Genomic DNA, 27,668 nt, shown 5'->3' with positions numbered 1-27,668 from the left:
AACTACAAACATCTGAAATCACGAGATGTTGCATATTCCTACCTTTCTAAAAATATTAACAGACAAGATCATCTAATGTTATTTATAACACAGTAGGTGCTTCAGGTCTGCACTTCTCCAGGTCATTCTACTCTTTACCAGGGCACTTGTTATCATTTGGAACATCAATTTCCTACAACAACCTCTAGCTTCTAGCAATTTGACAAAGCTATTGTTCTTCATCCAGCGGCCATGGCTTTCAGAAGTCATAAAAAAACGAACTATAGTGTCCTACTCTCATTTAGATTTAGAGCAGTCACTGAAAATAAAAAGAAAGCATTAAGTACAAGTAAGAGTTACAATAAAAAAAAACATTTTAAAAGAATTAAATCTTTGCCCTCTTTCCAGGAAGTCAAAGTGAATCTCCTGAAAAACTCTATCCCTGCATAAGTAACTTATAAAGACACCGGTATGCTATTCCCTGTGTGACTGTTGTGTTGCATCCTCTGTTGTGGTTTGTACAAGGGACCCATCTCTCAAAAGAAATGCACACTCAGAATGGGAATCAAGCATGTGATAAAAAAGCCACTTCGGGAGTGAGAAAGTGGCAGTGTATATGTACAAATGTACATATGTATAATCAGTCTGCTTAGAAAGCAGAAGAGCACTGACTCGTGTAATGCCTGTAATTTAATCAGTTAACTCATGCCTGCAGAACACTGATGGAGGGGAAGAGATAGGGAGCTGAACAGCAATCCCATAGTCCTAAGCTTTCCTTCCCAGCTTAGCCAGAACTGCTGCTAAGAGAAGAGGCGTTAAAAAAACAAAAAGGTGGGGAAGAGATAATTAAACTTCAGTAATTAGATACTATGGACTTTTCTCTCAGAAGTCAGTTATTTTGACTTCTAAAGCCATTTTGATTTATTTAGAGTTATTTTAAAATGCACCTATCTGAAGTTTTGGGCTGCTTTATGTATCAGCCCTTTGACTGAGCACTGACTCAGAGCTTCAGGCAGATCACCATGGATTTCCGTTTCTTCTCTGTCCCCAGTGGTAATTTATCAAGATGGGAAGATGTTGACTGGGGTATCACAGGGACTGTTGTTCAATACAATCTTATTAAGTATCTTCATCAGTGATTCAGGAGACGGACTGACGAAACAGAATGTTTACAAAATTCACAGAAGATATTATGTTGGGAAGAGTTACAAAGGGACCTTGAAATATTAGAAGTATGGTCAAAATGGAGACCAACAGATATTCAGGGGAATGCAGACCTCTGGAAAGCATTACAGGTAAAAAAAAAAAATTCATAAGTAATAGTGGACAGAATACAATGGAGTTGAGGCTGCAGAATTAAGACAATGTAGTTTTGCACTTAAACAAGGATTCAATATCCTTGTTACATTATTTTTCATATGTATCCTCCCCAAAATTATATCAATTTTTCTGAGTACAGAATGAATTTTCTGCGAATGTACAAGTAAATGTTAGTTAATTAAGGAGATAAAACTAGTTTAAAATGGGATCTTTAAAAATAACTTCTTCCAAAGTAGCTTATACACAAGATTTCAGTGAGTAACTATAAAGGGAAGTTTTAAAAGTCTGCATTACTTTCATCACTGACTAGGCACAAGTGACCCCAGGTGCTACATTTTCTAAAGGATCAATGATAATTTTTATTCTTCATAACTAAAAATTTCTCCCTCCGCAAAGGCTGAACAAAGTTCTGCTATGGCAAATTCCATGGAGAGCTGCCCTCTTTCAAAATGGCTCCCACCTCCCATATTCTCAACATGACTGAGACCACAAACTTGGGTCAGTAGCCAGTTTGGTGGGCATGCTGAGAAAGTCATGACCACCACCTTCCCTAGGAGCAGCGTGTCTTCACTCAGGGGAAATAATGGGAATCAGAGAGCATTAACAGAGGACCCCAGACAATTGAGAATAGAGAGATGGGTGGACATTTTGAAAGAGGGCAATTATTGGAAAATGTTTTATACACCAGCCTCTGCTGACAGAATAACATTTTTTTTTATCTTAAATATTTTCAGAAGCTACTGACTGCACCACATCTACTCAGAGGGGAAAGACAGAGAGAAACTTGGGCATGTGTGTGCAGACTAATGTGAAGGACAGGAGACAGGGGGAAACTGTGGTGCAAAAGCAAGAAAAAGTGGATAGGTATGTGATGGTTATTGGGGTACCCAGGATTGCAAATCACTGTGTTACCCACCCACATCACCTCCAGGATGAAGGAGACTTGTTTGTGCTTAGCTGGCTGGGTCAGGGAGCTGACACCACCAGCCTGTTAAGCTACCCAAGAACTCTTTGATAGGCTATGTCATTCCTTTCCTTGCCTTACAGGTTAACAGGTGTACCCAAGCCCCTTTAAAATATTCCTCTGTAGTGTCCAGCCCCTTATCCACTGAACACTCACAGAAATACTAGGTCTGCTCTCCCCAAGGGAGCTGTGTAAACAACAGCTTGTATGATTCATCTCACGATCACCACCTTGCTTAATATCACTAAGATATATTTATAGTGAAAAACAAGTACATTACCAAAGATTCAAGAGACAGTGAATAAGAACAATGGAAACCAAATATTACATATAAAACAAAATCATAACACGCTTTCTAGAAACTAAACTTAACAGGCATAACCTCCTCTCTAAAAAAGTTCTATTTCACCCAAAAGTCCTCTGCAGCGTTTCCAACCAAGGCTAGTTGTGATCCTGTTTTCATGAATGTACACACACTGCCTGTTTACTTCCTAGGTGCAGGAGGATGGGGTGTCTTCTTTTTTCCCCAAATATAGGTCAGAAAACTTTTGAAGTGTATCTCATGATAAGCTTCTCTTCCCTTGCTCTGTTTCTATATCTGTTGGTTCCTTTCTGAAATTCTTACAATCAAACTGCATTCAGCTTAGATGGGTGATGGAAGACCCACTGTGAACAAGACAATACTTAATTTACATTTCAACAGAGAGACAGGTGAACAAACATCTCGTCTGACAGAAAAGCTGTATTCTGCAGTGTTGTAGCAGTGTCGGTCACAGGATATTAGAGAAACAAGTGGGTGAGGGTACTATCTTTTATTTGACCAACTTCTACTGGTGAGAGAGACAAGCTTTCAAGATTGCAAAGAGCTTTAAAAGCTGTTTGTCAACTATGCCTTGATACAAACTTTAAAACATTTTTGATATACATGCATAACTCCTTATATCTATTTCACAAGAAGATTAATGGCCAGTGTGACCTAGGCGTCCATTTAAGACCTCACATGACATTCTTTGGTGAACCAGAATATACACACGAGAATCAGGACTTTCTTGTAACTCCTCTGCCAGCTGGCATTAAAGGGGTTTTAATCTCAAAGTGCAAATAGCAAAAACCAGCTGGAGGACAGGACAGCTTAGCTGGCCACTGTGTTCTGGCTGCTTTGCGATACTCCAAATCCAAAAGCTAAAAACCCAGAAAATTTAGACATGGTAGTGTGGAAATGCATGGTTAGGATACCCAGATAACCTTAACTCTACCCTGTAAGTGACACCATGAAAAAAAATAAAAAAATAAAAAAGAAAGACCATGTCTTCAAAAATCAGTTTAAGGAACCATAAACACCAAATATGTTTATGGTCCCAGATCATGAGATCCTCAATGAGACCATAAACACTAAAATACCGTAATCAGAATCTTATAGTCAATCTAAGGTACTTAATATGGCCCCCATTACCACAGTATCTGAGCACCGGACTCTTTAATGTACTGGTCTCCACAACACCTCTGTGAGATAGGGAAGTGCTATTATCCTATTTTACAGATGGAGAACTGAGGAAGCACAGAGAAACTAAGTGACTTACCCAAGATCACAAAGTCTGTGGTAGAGCAGGGAATTGAACCAGGGTCTCTTGAGCCTTAACCTCTGAACCATCCTTCCTCTCATAGTTATAATGCTGTACTGTAGTGACAACATGTAATAATTGCTTAGGTGTCCTAACTGTACCTAACATGTTTGGATTTATTTTAAGTATAACCTCCATGCTGAATTTCCTGGATTTGTAACATTTCACTTTGGGATACTTACATCCCTGTTATATTTTACCCTAATTTACTGATATACAGCCTCAACTGTAACTCCATTGTAGCAGTTTGTCTAGAAATTAGGCATACACTTTCAGTAATATATTGCAGCAGAAACAGTAAGAACACAGATGACAAAAGACAGGTCTTTCCCATCTTGCTCCTGTCATCTACAAACTGTAAGGCTCAATGCAGTGCTACTTTAGCCCGCCTCCTCAGCCTTCTGGTTCCTGAAATTTGAGGGAAGGAAGCTTTCCTATTTGGGTCAGCCTTCTCAATGAAGAGCACAATTACCCAACGCTGCTACTGCTCATACCATTTCAAAAGAAGCAGCTGAGCGGTTCTGAACATATTCCTGTGCTGACCACAAAATTCCCAGTAGCAGTAGTGATACTGACGATACCAGTTTCCATTGCCACAGCTTGGGAAAGCTGTAAACAAAGGTTTTACTTTTCTGCACAACAAAGGAGACAGCACTACATCAGTTTACTCTGTTTTTTAGGGTTTCTTCACAACCAGAAGGGCTAGAATTTTTGTTTTAAATGAAAACTTATATTCAGCTGAAAATGATGGCATTTGCCCAGGAAAACAATGTACTTGTCCTGTGAGTGGATTTTTCAAGCCTTGGCTATTACTATGCAGTGAAGTGAAAGCTAGAGAGCAAGAGCTGCAGGACTATGGGGTACTTGCTGGCTTCCTGCACATCGTTCACAGATGTCATGGTGCTGGCTCCTCATGATTTTCAATCGCTTTATTTACATCTAGACCCTCCACTGCACACGTCTGTAAAAGCAACTGGAGGCCAGTAGAACAGCAGCTGAAGATAGTGGATCCACTTTCAGGTACAGGGGTCACCAGTGGAATTTAAAGTGCTATGAAATGCCAATAGGACAAGAGCCCTCCAGGAGAAGAACATCCTAGAGAGAGGAGAACTAGGCAACAAACGTGTGTGAACGGAAAGGAGGGAGGGATAACATGACAATCAAGAGACGTGAAAGTAGTAGAGAAAGGAACCAGGACACCAGTGGCAGGTGCAAGCACGGAGACTAGGAAGCAAAAAAGCATCTGCAGTGGAGCAGAAAGAGAGCAAAACAGATGGGAGGGGGGAAAGCAAAGGGAAAAGATGAAGAGTGTGATTACATTTTGTTTTAAAGGAGCAAGGCATTTATCACATTAAGGTCAGTTAAATTCCTAAATATTTCCCTATCACTTTTCCATTAAGCAATTGCTAAGAGAGGTTGCTGGATTACAAATTGGATAGTTATTCAGTAGTTAGAATGGAGGAACCTCTGAAATGCTCTATTGTAATCAGCACAATAAAAGAGTTTGAGAATTTCTGAAATAAAGCACACACAGCAGCTGGAAGCCATTATCTGACATGACAGAGAAGATAAAGTTGGTAATTGAACGGAACTGTACTCAGTAATTCTCACAACCAGAAGGGAGTATAGGATAAGGTAGTAGTGAGATATAGTAGGATTCCCAAGTATAAAATGAAACTCAAACCTGCCAGAAAGTGGGGTACAATACTATTATGCTTAACCACAAGCAAACCAAACATCCCCAGGAACTGGTTTCATAGTGCACGTGACTCCTGGGAGTTACTGGGGCAAATACTCTACTCCCCAAAACCCACACAATATTTTTTTTTAAAAGGCAGTGAAGGCCAACATATTTCCAAAAAACAAACAAACAAAACCCATACCTTCAAAGTGGCCACAGAATTCCCTGAGGAAAAAAATTTGTTTAGTGGTGCAATCTTACTTATACTTCAATTACAAACATAGTTTAAGTACGATTTTTTTCCCTTCCACAATCACAACATGAAAGATCTTTCCATTGCAACAAATTAAATATTTAGGTATTTAATTTATATTTCACTACTACCATCACAGGCAAGAAAGGCAAAAGAAAGCAGCAGAATGACACAGACTAACATAGAAAGTCCAACAAGTATTTCATCCTTCTTGATTGCTTAAGAAAACCAGTTGCATCAAGACACAAAGAAAGGCACCTTTCGTTTAATCTGAATTACAAGACTGCACGGAAGACAAATAGGTACCAATTGAAAAAAAAAAATCTACCCTGAAGTTTCTGCAAACAAGGGGGAAAACATTTATTCTGTGTGTTGTTCAGGACACTTTGGTCTTCTACATAAAAATAAAATGATGTTACATTCTTCAGTGCAGGAACCAACTCTTCATATGTTTGTACAGCACTTAAGACAATAAGGCTATGGTGGTGATTAGGGCCTCTAGATGCCATTGTAACATAGATTTGAAATCAACTTAGTGTAGTGAGCCTGTGCCAAGCTTAACTTTACAGAGCTCTCTCACTTAGTCTTGGAATTAAAAAAATAAAAAAAACACCTCAGAAAGAAACCACCAGCGAGTTCAGGCCACCCACAAGTAAGCCAAGAACTAAACATCGCATATGAGACACACACTGTCTATTTAAAGGCAAACATGCCAAGGAAGAGCATCCACTCTCTAAACAGCAGGTTTATGATCTGCATGTTTCAAACCATTACCAAGAAGCTTTCTGAAAAACTGTTCAGGTCATAGCTAATCTGTCCATTAGTTACAAAGAAAATTTAACAACAAGGGATGAGCCAAATCTTTGTTCTTGTCTGTATCATATTAGGTTCTTATTCCTGCTCCATTGTTAGTCAGCTGCCACACCTTACATCATTTAACAATTTTGCACTTGTACTGCACCTTCTATCCACAGATCTAAAAATCCTTCAGAAGCCATTAAGCCTTACAACACCACTGTGAAATTAGTTTCTCAACCTGTAATATGGGGATCAATACAAAGGCAGAGAAGTTAAGTGACTTGTCCGTGGCCACACTAGAAGACTGTAGCACAGCCAGCACTATCAAAAACAGAAGTCTGCTGACTCAGAAATCCTGTGCCATCCTTCCTCCTCTATATGTCATCTACATAAGAAGTGTGAAGAACACTACTTGAAGTTCCCCAAGAAAAGTTTCTAGAAATACTCATCTATAAAATAAATCCCCTTCTCATTCAAAAGAAGGTATCCAGAATGCTACACCTAGAATTTAGGCTGCATACTGGCAAACCTGCAGAATATTCAGTAGTAGCTAATGTTTGGAAACTATTTCCAAAAGGATAAATAGTGAACTCCTCCACTGTCAGTGCTGAATATGGCTGCATGTGTGTCAGAACTACAGGCATCATTTCTACTTAAAACATTTATTTGATGCCTTTCACATGTGGTAACACAGAAACAAGAAGTGCTTGACCACACAGTTTCAAACCAAAAATGCTGATGGTTGTAGAGCAATAAAGAATCTTCTAAAAAGATATCCCACAAGCAGGATGAGATTTTAGGGAGTGATGTAGGGTGAAAAATCAGGACAGCGTAGGGGGTAATTGGCACCTATATAAGAAAAAGCCCCAAATATCGGGACTGTTTCTATAAAATCAGAACATCTGGTCACCCCAGAGTGATGAGGTGGAGGAGAATAAAGACAATAGGGATTCTTTAAAAAAAAAAAAAAAAAAAAGGAAAGGAAAGGAAAATCAAAAGTTCTTCCATTTCTATAACCTCTTCTTTCCAGGTTTCAGAGTAGCAGCCGTGTTAGTCTGTATCCCCAAAAAGAACAGAACAGGAGTACTTGTGGCCCTTAGAGACTAACAAATTTACTTGAGCATAAGTTTTCATGGGCTACAGCCCACTTCATCTTCTTTCCAGATTCCTTTTTATTTTCAAACATGACCACTCCTCTCGCAGACTCCAAGTTTCCACAGTGGACAATTCAGGGGAGTCTGTTCTATTTTACTTCATGAGTATTTAACTCAGTGCAGCACACAAGGGTGATAATGCATATTTAAAACAACATGATGCTATGGCAGATCCCAGGAAACACAGCAATTCAGTATCACAGCACTCTGGTGCAGTTCTCAAAGAAATCAGTGACATTTCTGTAAATAACAGTTCTCCAATCTCACAATATAAAAATGCTCAATTTTACTGATTTTAGCCTTCAAAGTTATCATTTATAATGATCAAAGGGAAGAATGGGTTTGGTTTGGTTTTTCAAATGAAGCTGCCTCTCATATTTGATGGAAGAAATGCACACAATCAGTACTTCGTGTAAGCATCATAGCTCAAACAAGATTTCACCCACTGGGGGAAGCAGCTGGTTATCATGAGCCCATGAAATCACTGCGGCTCACTGGGGAAACTACTCTGAAGCTACATTAGAATCCTAGTCAGCTGTCAACTGGAGCAGAAATTGTTTCTGCTAATTTTGCTACAGCTTGCTGAATTCTCCTCACTCTTTTGTTAACCACTCACCCTGCCATTATTACCACCTCTACCTAATTAAAAAAGCATTGTAAGCAGTTTCATTTTAAGCTCTTCTTTCCCATTGCTTTAGTCACTTGTGTTAAAATACACTCCACCCTAAACCTCATACATAAGAGGGCTGAGCACGCAAGTATTTTTTTCTTTAACAATTAAAAATTAAAAATTTACCCCTCCTTACAGTAGTTATCCCTGTCCCCTTTCCCCTCCCCCGCCCCACACCTTAGAATTTATTGGATACATTTTAGCACATGGAGAAAACTGTGTAGAAGATGAAAAATTCTTCATAAAATATACCGTACAGAAGAAGAATGGCACAACTTCTGGTGTGATTTTGGGCAAGTCCCTTATGGCAGGTCTACACCAGACACGTTGCCCTGGGTAACTGAATGTATCTCGTTTCGTTACAGATCCTAAACGCAGATGCACATCAACAAGTTCAAACTTTGCTTAAAATTAGTTTAGCATAATCTGTAAATTAATTTTAGCTCATTTTTCTAATGTAGACCAGCACTTAGTCTACTGCATGCCACAGCTGAGGCAACCATAAAACAACATTTCCTTTATTTACAGGAAAGTTGCTAGACTAAATCCACTAATGCCCGTGAGCCATACAATACTGTGGTGATGAGCACTACTGAAAAACTTGCAAATAAAACAACATTTGTATACAGATAGTTGGCAGCAGCCAGAACCCCAGGTGGGCAAGACTGGCAGCTGGGACCCTGGGCAGAGTTTAATCGTTAACAGAAACCGATAAGCATCAAGTTTATCAGTTAACCAGTTAAACTTTTACATCCCTAGTTCTGGATAAACAGGAGTATACTGTGCAATAATAATACTAGTCCATAAGCTGTTTTGCGGCTTGCAAGAGGTGCTGGAGGGGGAGAGGGAAGAGACGGGATGCGGCACGCTCGGGGGAAGGGGCAGAAAGAGGCAAGGTGGGGCTTTGGGGGAAGAGGTTGAGTGTGGGTGGGAAGAGGGAAGGCGGGGCCTGGAACTGAGCAGAGGCTGAGCTCTCCCACAGAAAATCAGAAGCCGGCGCCTGTGTCCACAAGTACAGTAGTTCAGTTTAACATGCCAACCCTTACACTTTCATAACTGTTTTTAACCGAATGGTAGGAGACTGAAACCCTGATACTCAGCTTAAGCATGTCTATGTAAAATTATGCTTATGGATTTTATTAAGTTCCACGAACTAATCACGTGATAACATTTGCAGCATGGACAGTGCGTGACTCCTGCATTTGGAGAGGCTGGGCATGAGCACTGGAAGCTCCCTAGAAGTAAGGGGCCCAACAGCACCCAGTTTATGGCCCCACCTCCTGCTCCGCATCGAAATGTGCCCTTGCTCAGCCTCCTCCCCTGAGGCCCCACCTATGCTCAGCCTTCACGCGGCCCTAGGCCTGTCCCCCTGCCCTGAGGCACCACCTGCCTGCCACTTGCGCCTCTCCACCCCAACTGGCGGGGAGGGAAGCTTCGGAGGAAGAGGCAAAGTGAGGGCCGGACCTTGGGGGAAAGGGGCAGAGTGAGGGCAGGGCCACTGGGGAAGACGACGAGTGGGACCTTGAGGCAGAGCATGGGCATGGCTACGGCCTGGATGCCCTTTTGGTGTGGTGCTCCAAAGGGAGTGGGAAGTGCACCACATCCTGTTGAGAGAGGTTTAGCCTCCCCAGGCCTTTATGCCCGCCACCTGTGATTTGCAGGACTGGGGCCTGAGAATGTACACACTATTTAACTTTACAGATGTTAAACTGGCAGGCGCTACAACACTCAAAGTTAAGAATAATGTTCTCAATTCTGCTTTTGTGCCTTTCTATGCTGCAATTTAAGAGCTGAAATCCAACACAGATTTGAAATTCCTGTCTTGTCAGTTTGTACTGAAACTACCATTGTATTTAGACAGTTTGAGACTAAATCACATTACCTGCAATTTGCAGATTCCTGGAGAAACCAGCAACTCCAAGCTTTAAGAAACTTATATTTATGAGGAGCTTGTAAGGGACACAAACTACCCCTTTACCTACTACATAAACCAATATTTGTACAACAAACTACTAAATCTGAACATCAAATGACAGCTAATATTAAAAACTACAAAGGTGACTGCTTTTAAGTGCCAGGTCTAATGATAAATCCCAACAGCAATTCATACTGAGCACCACAAATAGCAGCTATTTTGTGCAGCAAAATGCCATACAATCCCAACTCTCTCCATCCCCTAAAATAAATGTTCAGCCACGCATAGTATTCCCAAATGCCTCCTGTAGTGTGGCACCAGTGTCCCAAGAAAGAAACAGGAGAAAGGAATTAGAGAAAACATAAGAATTTAAAGGTTGCATGGGAGGTGGAGGGAGATAAAGAGCTTTAAAGCAACTTTATATAACCGCACTGAACAACTGCTGGCCATTAAAAAGCTGATCTCTTAACTACTCATGTTGAAACCTGCAAAATGTAAATCAAGCCTTTGTGAGACTAACTAAAATAGAGTCCCCTCAGGGCTCCACAAATACCACAGTGAAGTCACTGAACTGCTCAGCAAGCCATTCCCAGACCTTGATTTAACAAAGTCTCCAAAGGATTTCCTGACAAATCGCAGAGTTAGTCATTTCTCTCAGATGAGAGATTGCTTCCAGATTAAATACCATTTACTACTTTGACAAAACATCACCTACATTATATAGAAAGATTATAGGTCCAACTGATACCTACTAAAACAGGGAAATTAATGAGCTAAAACTGTCTGACTCAACATACCATGCTCACTTATTTGAGAATAAATGTGAGCCCATACTAAACAGTTAATATCCATTTTCAGTTTCATATCACTGCTTTACTTCATAATAAAACACATTTATTTAGCGCACGGTTAAAAGAAATCATGTCCAGGCCAATCCTTCTCTTTCAAGCTTCCAACTCAAGTGATTTATAAACAAGTTAACAGGGGTTGTTTATAACTGAAAATGACAGACCTTCAAGTATACTAGCACTAGCAGGCACAACTATTCCTAGATAAAATGCACCTGTATCTTTAAAGATGCAAGAACCATCTTATAAGGAAAAAGATAAAAGTCCCCACTGGGCTGCAAAAGAATACCTAAAAATATTAATGCAATAGCCACATTGCAACTAAGATTTCATATATCTAAGTGAGGAAATTCAAACTATAGTAACCACTTCTAAACCACCATCAAAAGCAGTAAGTAGCAGTTAGCAGTAGTATGATGTTTTGGTTGTGCTTCCCACAACCACCCTAAGATTTGAACATTTAGCTGAAATTCTGCATGCAGAAGCTATTTCTATTACATTAATGTAGTTCTGTGCGTTTAGTTTTCTTTGCAGTCATTTCATAAGAAAATACCTAATAGTTAAAACACCAGCCTATGTTTTCAGTAAGGTAATTGGGGCAAACGGCAATTGGAATATCAAATGTTATTGTGTTCCAAAAAAAATTTTTTAAATTAAAAATGATTGTCTCCGGTTCGTGTAGATAAAATGAGTTTAAATTAAGTTGTATAGTATATGCCTAAGGACAAGCTGCTGATCTGTATTTAAAAGTCCTGTCTGCAGTGAATAAGCAGCAACTCCATCCTCAGGCTGAACATGAAAACTGGCTTCCTGCCTAGGTTTCCTTGTAAATGCCTTCAAATGGCAATCATGCCCCAAACTGTACTTCAAGGAGAGAGCATACGTAATCAGCCATGGTTACTCTCCTCAAAATAAAATACAGGGCACTGCTAGCTGAGCAGTCAGAAGGAAAATACAGTAACACAGTGAGCCTGTTGCAAAAATAATCTATGTCTTCAAATATGCACTGGTATTTACCAGGACACTGAGGCATGCAGTTATTTTTCAGTCTTGCATTGAACACACTGGAAAGCTAGGCACTACCTGTCTACACTACACATTTCAGCTTGGTTTGGAAATTGTGACATTAGCTCTAAACAGATTTGCCTCTACAAACAACATAGTTAATACTCAGTTAACTGTGGCAACAAACAGTTTCACCCTTAGCATGGACAGAGACCCTAACCATGCCTCTGTAAAGTGTACGGACAAGCCTCTTTCTTCAAGCTCTCTGTGTAATAAGTCACACACCACCACCATAGTGGTAGTGCCACTCTTTGTGCAGGTCACCTGGGCACTATTTCTTGCTGAGATACTATAGGATAGTTACCCAGACTGTCTTAGAATGCATTGGTGGGGATGCACGGATTCAAATGTATTGTGAAAAAAGCTTCTGCATGGCCACAGTTCATCTGTGTTTTATGTAAATGAGCCAGGCAAGGGTGTCACAAGACGCTTATAAAAAGCGGGCTGAACTTGTAATGTAGACAGGGACTCTACTGCTTTGAACACCAACCAGTGCGCTGTGAACGCTGCCTCCGTATTAGCAGAAGGTTCGAAACGCTGGGATCAAAAGGTTCTGTGGCAGATGGAAAGAGTAGGAGTGCATGAACAAAGTGAAATGACAGTAACAGCAAGAATCCTTTGGGAGGAGAGAAACAGGGATCACTGTGGGAAAGTTAATGGGAAGCTGGGTAACTGGAGCAGGTCCAGGAGAGGGGAAATTAAGGGAAAAAGAAGAAAAGAGGACAGAAGACTGGGGGGGGAAGGAATGAGAGCACAGGAAGAGAGACACAGGGCTTGTCTACACCATGCAGCTTTTAGCGACAAGGCTGTATCGACACAGCCTTGTCGCTAAAAGTGAGCATGTGTAAACGCTCTTTGTCGGTACTTTGTCATCACTTTTGCCAATGAAATACTTCCAGTCCCACGAGCGGCGTTAGCTTTGTCAGTAGGCAAGCGCTCCTGCCAAAAAAGCCACGTTCACACTGCCACTTGCATCAGCAAAACTTTTGTCTTTCTAGGGGTGGGAGTAGCGGGGGCTTTTTTAAGTACCTGTGAAAGACGAAAGTTTTGTTGACAACTTTGCAGTGTAGATATACGCTCAGGGCTTGGCTACACTGGCACTTTACAGCGCTGCAACTTTCGTGCTCAGGGGTGTGAAAAAACACCCCCGAGCGCTGCAAGATACAGCGCTGTAAAGCCTCAGTGTAATCAGTGCCGCAGCGCTGGGAGCGCGGCTCCCAGCGCTGCAAGCTACACCCGTAAGGGATGTGGTTTACGTGCAGCGCTGGGAGAGCTCTCTCCCAGCGCTGGCGCTCCGACCACACACACACTTCAAAGCGCTGCCAAATTTCAAGTGTAGCCATACCCTTTGTGAGAAGTTTCCTTTAAAAAAGTATGTGAACGTGGGGCTCTCTCACAGTACTGAGATAACACAGAAGGGCTCGGTTGCTGCATGACCTGACTTTTGCTTAAATATTAAACCTCAGCACTCAATTTCTTTTCCTGCTACCTCAATGAACAAACTCTTTAAGGCAGTAATTATGTCTGACGTGTGCATATAAACGGGCTCAATGGCAATACTAACAGCAATTAAATAAAAATTAACATGGGTGAGAAATCAGGAATGCAGCCGAAGGTTTCAACTGGGGGAGAACCACAAATAGGAGGGTACATTATACCCAAACTTTTCATTGCTACCACTTAAAAAAAAAAGGAAAAAGCAGCCACATACCATCACTTTCTAATCCCCAACCCCTCTTTAAATTGAAAATTAATGGTAGTTGAGGTATAAACGTGATCAAGTCATGATCCCTTATAATGTGCGAGCAGAAATAAAGTCCAGATGAGTAATCTATATACGAGGTGTTTTAAGAGGGCCAATTTCACAGAACTAAAAACAATTATGAGCCAGATCGGCTAGGAGAAAGAATTTAAAAAGATAAATGTGAATGATAATTGGGAATCATTTAAGAACATCTTGGCTTACTGGATGCCCAAAAAGTCAATCCTACAATTGAGAAAGAAGGCTACACTGGTTAAAAAAATATGACCTGAGTTAAGAGGGAAGTGAAGGAATCTATAAAAAATAATACATAACAAATGGAAGAAAGAGGATGAATTTAAATCAGAAGTTAGAAATAGTAGAAAATTAATAATGGCTGCAGAAGGACACAAGTAGTCTATGGCCAGCACAGTTGAGGACAATACAGAGGAGTTTTTAAAATATATTAGGATAAAAAAGAATCCTAACAATGATATTGGTTCATTAGTAGATGGAAATAGTAGAATCATCAACAATAATGTGGTACAGACAGAAGCATTCAATAAATATTTCTGTTCTATATTTGAAAAAAAAATAGATGATACAGTCTCATCATATGGCAATAACACTCCTTCCTTTCCACTAGTAATTCTAGAGGATGTTAAACAGAAACTACTAACGTTTTAAAAATGTCTAACAGCAGGCCCAGATAACTTGCATCCAAGAGTTTTAAAACAGATGGCTGAGGAGCTTCCTGGACCATTAATGTCGATTTTCAAAGAGTCCTGGAGCACTGGGGAAATTCCAGAAAAATGGAAGCTATGGTTGGTCCAATTTTTAAAAAGGGTACACTGGATGACCTGAATAATTATATGCCCCTCAGCCTGACCTCTATCCCAGGCAAGATAACAATGAGAGTGACCAATATGAGACTCGATTAATAAAGAATTAAAAGGAGACCAAGATAAATAATGCAAATCAACATGGATTTATGGAAATAGATCCTAACTAACTTGTTACCTTTTCTTTTTTAATGCGATTACAAGTTTGGTTGATAAAGATAACAGTGTTGGCGTAACAGACTTAAGACTTCTGCTTGACTTGGTACCACATGACATTTTGAAAAATATAAAATTAACATGGCACACCTTAACTGGATTAAAAACTGGCTAATTGATAGGTCTCAAAATGTAATTATAAATGGGGAATCATCATCAAGTTGGTGTTGGTGTTTCTAGTGGGATCCTGCAGGGATCAGTGCTTAGCCCTATGGTATTTAACATTTTTATCAATGACCTGGAAGAAAACAAAGTCATTGTAGAACTGATAAATGAAATTGTTTTTAATTGTTCACTTTATTAATGTAACTTCTGTTCACCATTCGCTACACTTGCCTACACTGTAACTTCTGTTCCATATTGTAATTCAAACCCCATTTTAAAACACTCACTCCATTTTGTAAAAGCTTCCTCCAACCTTCATTTTTGCAAACCCTGCTGTAATCTTATTCGTTTAGATGTGTGAATGAGGTATGTATGAATGACGGAATCAACCTCCAGCCCCAGCCTGTCCTGATGAGATAAAGTTCAAATACCAACGGCTGAAGAGCTAGACAACAGCCCTAAACAAAGTAAGAAGCATCCACCCTAAAAAGAAAAGGACAACAGAACAACAGAAGGAAGATCAAAGCCAGGTCCAAGGCTGAAAGTCACGCCTGCAATTGATGGGTGATCAGTCTAAACCCAGAGGCAGCGTGACACAGCAAGACCTATAGACTTTGAATCCAAACTAAAAGCCTATAAAAAAGAAGGGTGAGATGAGAGACTCTGGGCAACATTCTGCTGCCAACATGGAAGAACATCGGTGCCTGCCCAACAGAGATCCAGCTCGGCCTTGTGCCCGGCTTTCCTGGCCAGTTAGCCGCCACAAGCTACGAACCCAAGCTACAAAATCAAGCCATGAACTTAAGCTGTCTTCAGGACTGGTAACTATGCAGCAGCTGCAGAACACCTGATGAATGTGCGTGTGTGTGTGAATGTGTGTGTGTGTGTGTGAGAGAGAATGTGTGTACAGGTATTAGGTATAATGTGAATGTGAATGTGAGTGTGTGTGTGTGTATAGGTATTAGGTATAATGTGTGTGTGTGTGTGTATAAGAATTAAGATATTAGTTATTAGTCATAAATCAAACTGTTACAATAAATGTGGCATCTTTGTCTTGTCCCCTTTAATAAGATCCTGCTGGTTTTTACTGGTCTAATATAATTGTTATAACATCATCATGAATAAATTTTGCAGATCACATAAAACTGGGTAAGTAGTAAACAACAAGGAGGACGAGTTACTGATTCAGAGCAATCTGGATCACTTAGTAAACTAGTATCAGAGGGTAGCCATGTTAGTCTGGATCTGTAAAAGCAGCAAAGAGTCCTGTGGCACCTTATAGACTAACAGACATTTTGGAGGATGAGCTTTCATGGGTGAATACCCACTTCATCAGATGCATGTGGTGGAAATTTCCAGGGACAGGTATATATATGCAAGCAAGAAGCAGGCTAGAGATAACAAGTTTAGTTCTATCAGGGAGAATGAGGCCCTTTTAATATAGCTAAATGTATACATCTACGAACAAAGAATCCATAGAGGCTATCAGGCTATACTTACATAATGGGGGACTCTATCCTGGTAAACCATGATTCTGAAAAAAAGATAGGGGGATGTCATGGATAATAAGCCAAATATGAGCTCCTGGCATGACACTGTAGCCAAAAGAGCTAATGCAATCCTGGGATGCATAAAGAGGGAAATCTCAAATAGGAGTAGAGAGGTTTTTTTACCTTCCACTCATGCAACTGCTGCTGGAATACTGTGCCCAGTTCTGGTGCCCAGAATTAAAAAAACGATGTTGATAAACTGAAGAGGATTAAGAGAAGAGCCACAAGAATGATTAAAGTATGAGGAAAATAGGCCTTATAGTGACAGACTCAAAGAGCCTGATCTATTTAACTTAACAAAGAGAAGGTTAAGGGGTGACTTGATTACAGTTTATCAGCAGCTACATGGGGAACAAATATTTAATAATGGGCTCTTCACTCTAGCATGGAAAGGTATAACATGATCCAATGGATGGAAGTTGAAGCTAGATACATTCCAACTAAAAATAAGGCATAATTTAAAAAAAGTGAGTAATTAACCACTGCACAATTTACCAAGGGTCATGGTGGATTCACCATCAGTGGCAATTTTTACATCAGGATTAGATGTTTTTCTAAAAGATCTGCTCTAGGAATTATTTTGGGGGAGTTCTATGGCCCGTGCTGTACAATAGGTTTGACTAAATGATTGCTCTGGTTCTTCTGGCCCTGGAATCTATGAAAGTGTTGTCACAGCCATAGCTTCAAGAGAGGACTCTAGATCTTTGACTTACAAATACACTTAGGATTCTTCACAACAGGTCAGCAGCTTGCATGGTGGAAAACAAAATGGTTAATTTGCACTTGTCTTGAATGGGTTAGTTGTGCCTGAAAAGTGGCTCTCTCTTAACCTGACTACCAATGCATTTAATTACTGTGATTGTAGTATCAAATATACACTTTTTGAATTTATAAACTAGCCACTGAAAAATAAAAAGATGCTTCATACTGAGGTTTGCATCCCAAAGTCCACTATGTTCAAATGTACAAATGGCTATCATACCTGTTGCCCTCTCTCCCCTACTGTTTCATTATTAAATGCTTAATAGGCTGCAATGCACTGGGGGCGGGGGGGAGCAACAGCCTCAGAGCATATGAAATCTGAACGGAACATGCAGTCACTCATTCATGCAAAGACAGTGTGTGGAATTCATGCAAGGATGACTGGTGAAGGTGCAGAGAGGAGTCCAGAGCATTCAAGGCTAAAAACCATCTTACCCAGTTTACACTTTTAGTACAAGCCAGTGAACTGCATTTCTTACAGAAAGTCACTACAAAACAGTATAGCATCACACATAGTTTGACACTTACAATTTTGCTATTTCTAAACAAAATTTCTACCACTATGTGAGTACACATGGAAGATTCCGTCTACAGCAAGGTTACTATTCTTCAAAATTTCACAGTACAAAGAAACTGCCTGGAAAAAAAAAAGAAACTAGCAAAGCAAAAAAAAGCACATTCCAAATAGCTCAAACTCAGCCACATTATTTAAGTTCAATTCTAACCTAAAAACAAGCAAGAGTACTAAAAAAAAAAAAAAACGCACAAGAACCTGCAAACAGAAACTTGAAATTAATGTTCCATCTCAACAATAACTATGCTGCAATACTAATACTACTCCTCTAACTTTTTATAGAGAAAATGCACTTAAAAAAAAGTCTTGGATGTACTGCAGATTCATAGGTTCCAAGGCCAGAACAGACCATTGTGATCATAGCCTGAGCTCCTGTGTAAAACTGGCCATACAACTTCCCCAAAATAATTAATTCCTTTTGAAATGTACATGTGGGCATATGTAATATTTTGTATTAAAGCATCTGTATTGAATGGTCCCTTGAAATGTGTGTTAACTACTTGTGCTAAACAATCTGTTCCACTTTGTATTTAGGGGGACATTCTAAGTATGTTTCCTAAACCTGAAAGATTTATACGATCTGAATGAAGAAGAGCTCCGTGTAATCTAAAAATCTTGTCTCTCTCACAAAGAGAGGTTGGTCAAATAAAAGATATCACCTCACCCATCTTGTCTCCAACACAGTTACAAAAACACTGCAAGCAGCTTATGTATGTAGCTATTCACATGATAATGGTAATGAGTAGCATGAAATGCCTATGAAATCCAATCCTGACTTTATATGGGGCTCATTAATAATACATTTGTCCAAAACAGAAAAGTTGAGAAAACAAAGTTATTGTTGCAGGAAGAGGATTTCTTTCTTCCTATAACAAATGTCCTGAATAAAAACTCTAAATAAATGTATAAAAATAAAGATAAAAATGACTACATGAAATCTTAACTTCAAGATCTTCCTTCTCTTTATTAACTGTACTTGAATTGAGTCATCCTGCACAATAAAATCCATTACTAACCGCAATACTATGAGATTGCTTTTTCTGGCCTTTGTAGTAGGTGCCTGCACAAAAGTGCAATTCATATGAAGGAACACTTGAAGATACTGACATTTTAATGGCCACTGCAACAGGTCAATGCTGTTCACAGGGGACCATTAGTACAGGACACACTATAGTGAACTATAATCTGCATGTCCTTGAATGTATGATCTTTAAAACAAAGTATTTATTAATTTGGGGACATGAGAATTTTTTAAAAAGGTATCTTGGTCCTTCTATTTTGAAATCACACAAAGAATGCTAAAGCATAAAATGACTAACTTATCTGAGAGAAGTTCCTAGTTCAACCTAGACATTTACCCTTATTTAGTCCTATATGTTAAATCAGAAGATTTTTAACTAAGGCCTTGTCTACACTGGCAAGTTTCTGCACAGTAAAGCAGCTTTCTGTGCTGTAACTCCCAAGATGTACACACTACCAAGACACTTAGTGCGAAACTGCGCAGTTGCAGCGCTTTAAAAAAAACACCCACCCCGACGAGAGGCGTACAGCTTTCTGTGCTAGGGCTACAGCGCCAGTGTAGACACCATGGTCAATTACAGTGCTGTGACAGGCCTCTGGGAGGTGTCCCACAATGCCTTTTCTTACTATGCTGGTCATCAGTTTTAATTCTACTGCTCTGCCCTCAGGCAACCAACAATCATCCCCCCTCACAAATTCCTTTGGAATTTTTAAAGTCCCCTTCCTGTTTCCTCAGTGATGCATGCAGTGGTCTCAGTGCATCTTTAGGTGGCCATGAATGCTCCATGCACCAGGCGATCCCCTGCTTGGAGCAATGCTGAGTTGCTGGACTTCATCAGCATTTGGGGAGAAGAGGCTGTCCTTTTCCAGCTGCTCTCCAGACGTAGGAATTATGATGCCTATGGACAGATTTCACGATGCAGGACAGAAAGGGGCCATGACCAGGACACATTGCAGTGCAGAGTCAAAGTGAAGGAGCTGCAGAACACCTACCACGAAACGCAGGAAGCAAACCGCCACTCCAGTGCTGTGCCCACGAGCTGCCGGTATTATGAAGAGCTGGATGCAATACTTGGTGGCGACCCCGCTGCCACTGTGAAGACCACTGTGGATACTTCGGCGGCTCACATGTCAGTCGAGAGTGGACCAAGCCAGGAGGAAGAAATCTTGGTCGAGAATGTGGAGGGGGACCCAGAGGCAGCGGATGGCTCGGAGGTCAGAGATGCATGCAGCCAGGAGCTTTTTTCTACCCCAGAGGCTAGCTAGTCACAGCTGTTGCATGTTGGCAAAGTGCAAACAGGAAAGGAGGTCCCTGGTAAGTGGATTTGATTTTGGGAATCGCTGAAGTGAATTGTGGGGGGCAGGAAGGTTGCAGAAAGCAGGCTTGTCTCCCATCACATGCCTAGTCTGAGCAGCAGAACAGACTGTTGATTAACTCCCTCAGTTTATGGGAATCTCCCTCAGAGATCTCCAGGAAACTCTTGAGGAGATAGTGGGCGATCCGCTGCCACAGGTTCTTCGGCAGAGCTGCTTTATTTCTTGCCTCATTAACAGTAACTTTCCCGCATCATTGTGTCATCACAGGCGGGGGAGAACCGTTGTTGCACACAGACGAGCTGCACAGGGGCCAGGGCGGAAGCTGCAGTCTTGGAGAAGACCCTCCTTTGATTCCCTGCTCACCCTCAGCAGCAAGATATCTTCCACAATGATCACATCCTGCGGAAAGTGTGGGGATAGGAATGATTATTAGCCCCCTCCCCCTCCGCCTCCCTACAGTGCTGGCTCTACCCAAGAGCCATGTGCCCAGTGTACAGCAGAGTCCAGGAAGACTGATTTACCCTTCCCCTGTGGCTACTCACCATTTAGGGGGTCTTGTGGCTCATGGGTGCTTGCCAGGGGTCAGCCAGTTAGTGACAGGTGTGCGAGTACTGGCTGTGTTTTAAATCACTGAATCAATGTCGTCTGCATTGCAAACCATACTGCTTCTGTAAAATGTTGCATTTAAACGTCACAGAGATGACCTTGGGAGCCCAGCCTCTCTTTGTTATCGGTGGCTGAACAGCTGTGCAGAATTAGAAAGTGGCCAAGAAGAACTAAGGAGGACTTTCTGCGCGATGTTATGATGCACTCCGCCGCTGAGAAACAGGAATTGAAAGAGTGTCGGGGACAGCAAAAAAAGAGGGACCGAAAGGAGAATGCGGCACACCAGAATAAAACCCCAGAGTGGCTCCTAAATATTATGGAGTGCCAAGCAGACATGCTCTTCTAGGCAATACTAGCTCTGCAAACCAAGCAGCTCTGCACCCGCCCTCCTATGCAGCTGCTGTCACAAAACTCTTCCTCATGCTCCCCCCAGACACCAACAACATACTCTTATCAACCTCTTGTCTCCAGTCCATACCTGCGACATTCCACTCCTTCCCCCTCATAGTCCAGCACTGTGGACTCCCATTACCCACTGCACTCAATACCTATCCCTCTGCAGTTTGGCCCTGCTGAAGTACAGTACCTGCTGCATAGTACTTCAAAGGAGAAGACTGGATATGATCCCTGGACATACGCAAATTTTTTCGTCATCCCAGGACCCCACCTCCTGGGACCTCCTCTTCCCCTATACCTCTCACTGCGGATGAGTTTTTTTTGTTTGACTCTCCCCTCCGATGGTTGTTTTTTAATAAAATAATGATGTTGGTTTGAAAGCAATCTTTATTCTATTTAAAGCAAAACAAGCCCAGCAAAACAACATACAATTATGTTAAACCCTCATATTGCATCGTCTGCACCAATCGCCTCCTAGCATTACAAGCATTGCACTTCTGAGCATAGCAACAAATATTAGTGGCTTTCAGCTTCAAATTGCTGCTTCAAGGCAACTCTGACCCTTATGGCCCCGCGCTGTGCCCCTCTAATAGCTCTGGTCTCTGGCTGTTCAAACTCAGCCTCCAGGTGCTGAGCCTCTGCGGTCCAGTCCTGAGTGAAGCTTTCACCCTTGCCATCATAAATATTATGGAGCATACAACACGCAGCTACAAGCATAGGAACATTGTCATTGGCCACGTCTAGCTCCCTATAAAGTCCCGCTGGCACTGCCTCTAAACGGCCAAAAGCACACTCAGTCATTCTGTACTTGCTCAGCCTTTTGTTGAACCACTCCTTGCTGCTGTCAAGTTGCCCCGTGTATGGCTTCATAAGCCACAGCTTTAAGGGGTAGGTGGGGTCTCCCAGGATCACAACAGGCATTTCGACTTCCCCAATGGTGATCTTCTGGTCCGGGAAGAAAGTCCCTGCTTGCAGCTTCCTGAACAGGCCAGTGTTCTGAAAGATGTGTGCATCATGCATCTTTCTGGGCCAGCCTGCGTTTATGTCTGTGAAACGCCCAGAGTGATCCACAAGCGCCTGGAGAACCATTGAGAAATACCCCTTCCAATTAATGTACTCAGTGGCTAGGTGGTCTGGTGCCAGAATTAGAATATGCATGCCATCTATCGCCCCTCCACAGTTAGGGAAGCCCATTTGTTCAAAGTCATCCACAATGTGACGCATGTTGCCCAGAGTCAGAGTCTTTCGGAGCAGGATGCAATTAATTGCACTGCACGCTTCCGTCAACACGAGTCCAATGGTTGACTTTCCCACTCTGAACTGGTTAGCGACCAATCAGTAGCAGTCTGGAGCTTCCACAGTACAATCGCCATGTGTTCTCCAACGGCAGGGCAGCTCTGATTCTTGTGTCCTTGTGATGCAGGGCTCAGGCGAGCTCATCACACAGTCCCATGAATGTGGCTTTCCTCATCTGAAAGTTCTGCAGCCACTGCTCATCATTCCAGACATGCATCACAATGTGATCCCACCATTCAGTGCTTGTTCCCCGAGCCCAAAAAGCAGCATTCCACTATGCCACAAGCAAGCTCATGTCATAGCTAGTACACAGGGCAAGATCAATGCCACACTCCTTTTGCCTTTGTAGTTTAAGGAATAACTCCACTGCCACTTGTGAGGTGTTGGTCAGAGCAAGCAGCATACTGGTTAACAGTTTGGGATCCATTCCTGCAGTCCAAAGAAGCAGGGTGCGCAGTACTCAAACCACTGAAAGACAACGCCAAATGCAGACAAAAGCACAGGGATTGCTGGGATGCGAAGCTGTGCATCACAAGGCACTGGAACAGGACCCAGGATGCCAGGCAAGCCCCTCTGCCTTCCCACAACACTTAGCTGCAGAAGAGAAAGAGGTGCTCTGTGAGAGAGCTGCCCGGAGCACACCACTCCAAATACTGCAAAAATGTGCACACACTTTTGCACAGGCAGCTGACCATTAAAGGGAAACCACTGTTGTGTGTTCACACTCTCTCTGAGCAGCACTTTAACTCCTGGCGCTGTAACTCTGCCAGTGCAGACATCTAAACCATTTAATACTTAAACAAAAACAAAAAACACACTTCCCTTGTCTCCACACTGAGATTGATTCAACTGTTTAAGCTATTTTGGTGAAATTTCAACAGGATCAAAAGTTTGCTTCTAAGTTGAAACCAAGCTTAAGAAGTTTTATTCCAAAGCTAATTTTTTTGAGAATACTTAAGTGACTATGATATCCTGTTGCTGAACACTTAGACTTAAGTTTCCAATCTCCCCTTTTAATTGACAAGAAACATTGCCTCAGTAAAATATTTATATATCATCCTCAGTACACTTGGTGTTATATAGTACTTTAGCCACCAAAGAGCTTTTCAGATCACATGTACTTCAGCCACCACTGAAACACAAGTAACCTCATGTTAGTGAATCTCATTCTTTTAAAATGAGCTTTACTACACATTCTGTTACTTTTTCACATGACAAAGAGTAGTTTTTTTTATTTTATGGTGCTAGATCTCCCAGAGTAACAGACAGCACTGTTCCCGTATAGAAGTTTGTTCAACATGACCAAAAAGTGGAATTGTTTAATTTAACCCCGAACCCTTAGCAGCAACTCATCCACTTTAGAGTAACAGAACAGTGAGCATATGAGCAGAGAAAAATCTAACACATTTACTGCAGGAAGTATTTATTCCATTTCCTTTGTTTTTCTTGTCAACCTTTCCCTTTCTGAATTCCAACTCTGATGTCTACAAGTTTATCCTGCTTTGTGCATTAAGAACGAGACAGTTATTGCTCTGCAGATAGCAGGAGCTGAGATTTATTGCAAAATCCTGTTTAAGTGTTTGTTTCAAGCACAATGAGATCTGAATCTACACAGCAAGCCTTTAACTTTGTTGATCTTTAAGCACTTCCCTACAGTTTTCATTTATGATTTGTTTATATACCTTTTAATTTTGAATATATACATTGCCAAACTTCATAAATATAATTACATTTTAAAAAAATGCAACCCAGAAGTGTGAAAAGTATTTCTAGTACTGAATCAAAACCTTTGCAAAGATGACCCCATTCAAACACACAAATCAAAGAAAGGGAGAATCCAAGGAGGATAGCCTGCATGTATATAGCAGAAGTCACTTTCAGTAATTTATTACCAGCTGGGGCAGACACATGTACCTTTGTTTTCTGTATAATAGGATTAAGCTTTGTGGCCTTTAATTAAATTTGAATACCACAAAGCAACAAGTTAACTCTGTGATAGAAAAGTCTTTAAAGTGCCAGGCATACACACTGCAACATTATGCATGGTCCGTTCCATCCCTCTCCTCCTTCCTGCCCCTCTACCCCCCTCTCCCCAAAAAGTGTATTGTGCAGTTTTCATCAGGTTTACATTTTTTTCTTTCTTTACTATGACTAATCCGTTCAGTGGATGGGAATGGGCATAAGTTGCCATGGAGATCTCCAAGTTTCAACACAAAAGTTAAGGGGCAACTGGCCCTCATTACATTATCTCAAGGAAAATTCAGATAGGGTCATTATTAGAAGGCAAAAAGGAAAAGAGGAGCATGGGAGTGGGACAAAGTTTCTGACAAGCTGCAGCAGGTCTATTAGTTTAAAATGGATGGTTGTGAAGAGACAAGGAAGTAGAGCCCTTGTTTGGGAAAAGGAGAAATCATGCAACTCTAGTACAGGAAGCAGAGAGGGGACGGTGTTTAGGACAGGCAGCCAGAAGGGAAGAACTAGATTTCTTATTTTAGGAATTAAGTGTAGAGATGGGCCATGTATGCAGGAGAAACTCTACTAGTGGAAAGGGAGCAGGAATAGTGAATTCTCTGGCGATGCAGGAACAAGAAAGGAAAATAAGGTTTCTCCGTTGATTTAAGCACTAGGTACAGGACGGTTGTGCATGAGATGACAAAACCAGCAGCGCATACAGATGGATCTTTGCTAGTGCAGGTTCCAAAGGGAGAGGTAGAGATCATCCAGCACAGGGACCCCGATACAATGCAGACAGAAGGGAATGATTGGGGAGGGCATACGTATAAAGTTACGATTCTTTTATGTTTTTACAGTGCGGGTCACTGAAGTTTTAGAAGCCACACAAACTATTAAAGAATTAACAAGCTTGGTCTGAAATTAGCCCTGCTCTTTTCATCCTTGAATTCCAAGCACTCACACTTCTCATCCGAACCCCATCTTTGCTCTTCAGTTTGCTGTTTCGGGAAGCCTTACATGCAAAGCTGGTTTTTCCCCACCCGGGTCTGGAAATGCATACATGTAGCCGTGCCCCTAGTGGTGCAGAGGGCAGGGAGGTACGCGGGACCGTGCTCCTGTAGGACCGGGGCACCGCAATGCAATGCAGAGAAGTGAAGTGTGTGGAGGGAGCAGGCATGCACGTGTCCCCACTGTTCCTGAGTGGGAGAAGGGGGGGAGGGTACCGGTCTCTCCAGGACAGCCCTTCCGCGCCTCTGCGGGAGGGGGAATGGCCTAGGGCGGGGACAGGCGGAGCAAGGAGTCCCGCTGACTTACCCAGGTGCAGGGTAAGGTTGATGGCGCTGGGGTACTGCACCCCGGCCAGCATGGTCTGGCTCTGCCACCAAGTGGTGTCCGCCTGGTTGTAGTCGGTGAGGAAGGCAGCGCCGTGCTGCAGGTGGGGCTGGGCGGCGTCGCACAGGTGGCAGGACTTGGTGACCCCGGTCACGCCGGTCTGCACGCAGTACTCCTCGGCCGGCGAGCCGCACGTGTTGGTGGCCACCACGGTCACGTTGAAGGCGGCGTTCACGAACTCGGGCATGCAGCGCTGCGGCCGCCCGCTCGCCTCGTCCGCGCATTCGTCCATGGCGGCGACGCAGCGCCCGGCCAGCTCCAGCAGCAACAGCAAAGGCAGCGCCCGGCGACGCATCCTCGGCCGGCACCAGCGACGCCCGCGCGCGGCGCGAGACGGAGCAGCAGCAGCCGCCACCCAAGCGGCTCGCGCCGTGAGCGGACGGGGGCGCGAGACGCGGCGGCGGTTGAGCTGGGAGGCGCGCGCTGGCTGCGTGCGGAGAGGCAGCCCGGGAGCAGTGAACGCTCGGGCGGCTCCCGCTGCTCTGCGGCTGAGCAGGCAGAGGGGAAGCGGGCCCGGCCGGAGGAGGAGCAGGCGCCACCAGGGGGTGGGGGCTGCGCGCGCGGTGCACGCTGGGAGACACATCCCTCTCCCTTCCCGGCCGGGGCACGGGGACCGTGGTCTGCGGAGCGCTCGGCTGTTTCCGTGGTGACGCCCCCCCCCCCGTCCCCGAATGCTTTGGAGGGGGGACGAGCGCATGGGGACTTAAAGGAGCCGTGCTGGGGAGCGGTGCACCCCCAGGGCTGCGTTTCTAGGGGGACAGGGAGCTGCAGCCTATAGATCCCCGCGTGACAGGGATTCGCGGGGCGGGGGCTGCACTCCCCACTCGGGACCCGGCTGCAGGTGCCGCCTCTAGCCCGTAGCGTGCCGCCCACGGAAATCAAGTGACATTCCAACTGTCCAGCTGGGTGAGAATTCCTCTCGCTGTAGCAAACCCGGAGTCTGAGGTGGGAGGGGGGGTCGCACTCTGCGCATCCCCCTCCCCAGAGCTAGCTGCAGCTCCATGGGGGGCTCTATGCTGTTGAAGAGCCTCCAGTGCAGGGCTCTGCAACTAACAGTCCGCCCTCTGCTCCTGCTTAGCAGCGCGCTCTGTGCTCTCAGACTGCTCACCGCTTCCTCGGGCACTGGAACAGGCTGGCAGATCACACACAATTCAAGACAATACTAGAAATTAAGGATCATAATTAGAATAACTGGGACAAAAATTCTATGCCTTGTTGTTGTAGCTGTGTCTATCCCAGCAGGATGGGGGCGGGGGGAGTGAGGTTAAATCTTTTGTCAGACCAACTTCTGTTGGTGAAAAAGACACAGAATCACGGAACTGGAAGGGACCTCAAGAGGTCATCTAGTCCAGTCTCCTACACTCATGGTAGGACTAAGTATTATCCAGACCATCTCTGACAGGTGTTTGTCCAAACTGTTCTTAAGAATCTCCAATGATGGAGATTCCATAACCTTCCTAGACAATTTATTCCAGTGCTTACCACCCTGACAGGACATTTTTCCTAATGTCCAACCTAAACTGCCCTTGCTGGAATTTAAGACCGTTGCTTCTTGTCCTATCCTCAAAGGTTAAGAAGAACATTTTTTCTCCCACCTCCGTGTAACAACCTTTTATGTACTTGAAAACT

General features: G+C 42.8%; 1 protein-coding gene across 1 annotated transcript in view; it reads right to left on the bottom strand.

The window, feature by feature from the left end:
• Nucleotides 1–26,352, bottom strand: part of LAMC1 (laminin subunit gamma 1) — a 140,950-nt gene extending 114,598 nt beyond the window's left edge. The window contains exon 1 of the mRNA XM_030572319.1: nt 25,962–26,352. Within this exon, the coding sequence (XP_030428179.1) occupies nt 25,962–26,334 (373 nt within the window). The 5' untranslated portion in view covers nt 26,335–26,352. The remainder of the gene's footprint in view (nt 1–25,961) is intronic.
• Nucleotides 26,353–27,668: the final 1,316 nt, after the last annotated feature.

Source organism: Gopherus evgoodei, chromosome 8, assembly GCF_007399415.2.
Source record: "Gopherus evgoodei ecotype Sinaloan lineage chromosome 8, rGopEvg1_v1.p, whole genome shotgun sequence".
Classification (NCBI taxonomy): Eukaryota; Metazoa; Chordata; order Testudines; family Testudinidae; genus Gopherus; species Gopherus evgoodei.
The sequence above is the reverse complement of the archived record's forward strand: the minus strand, read 5'-3'. Positions and strand labels throughout refer to the sequence as shown.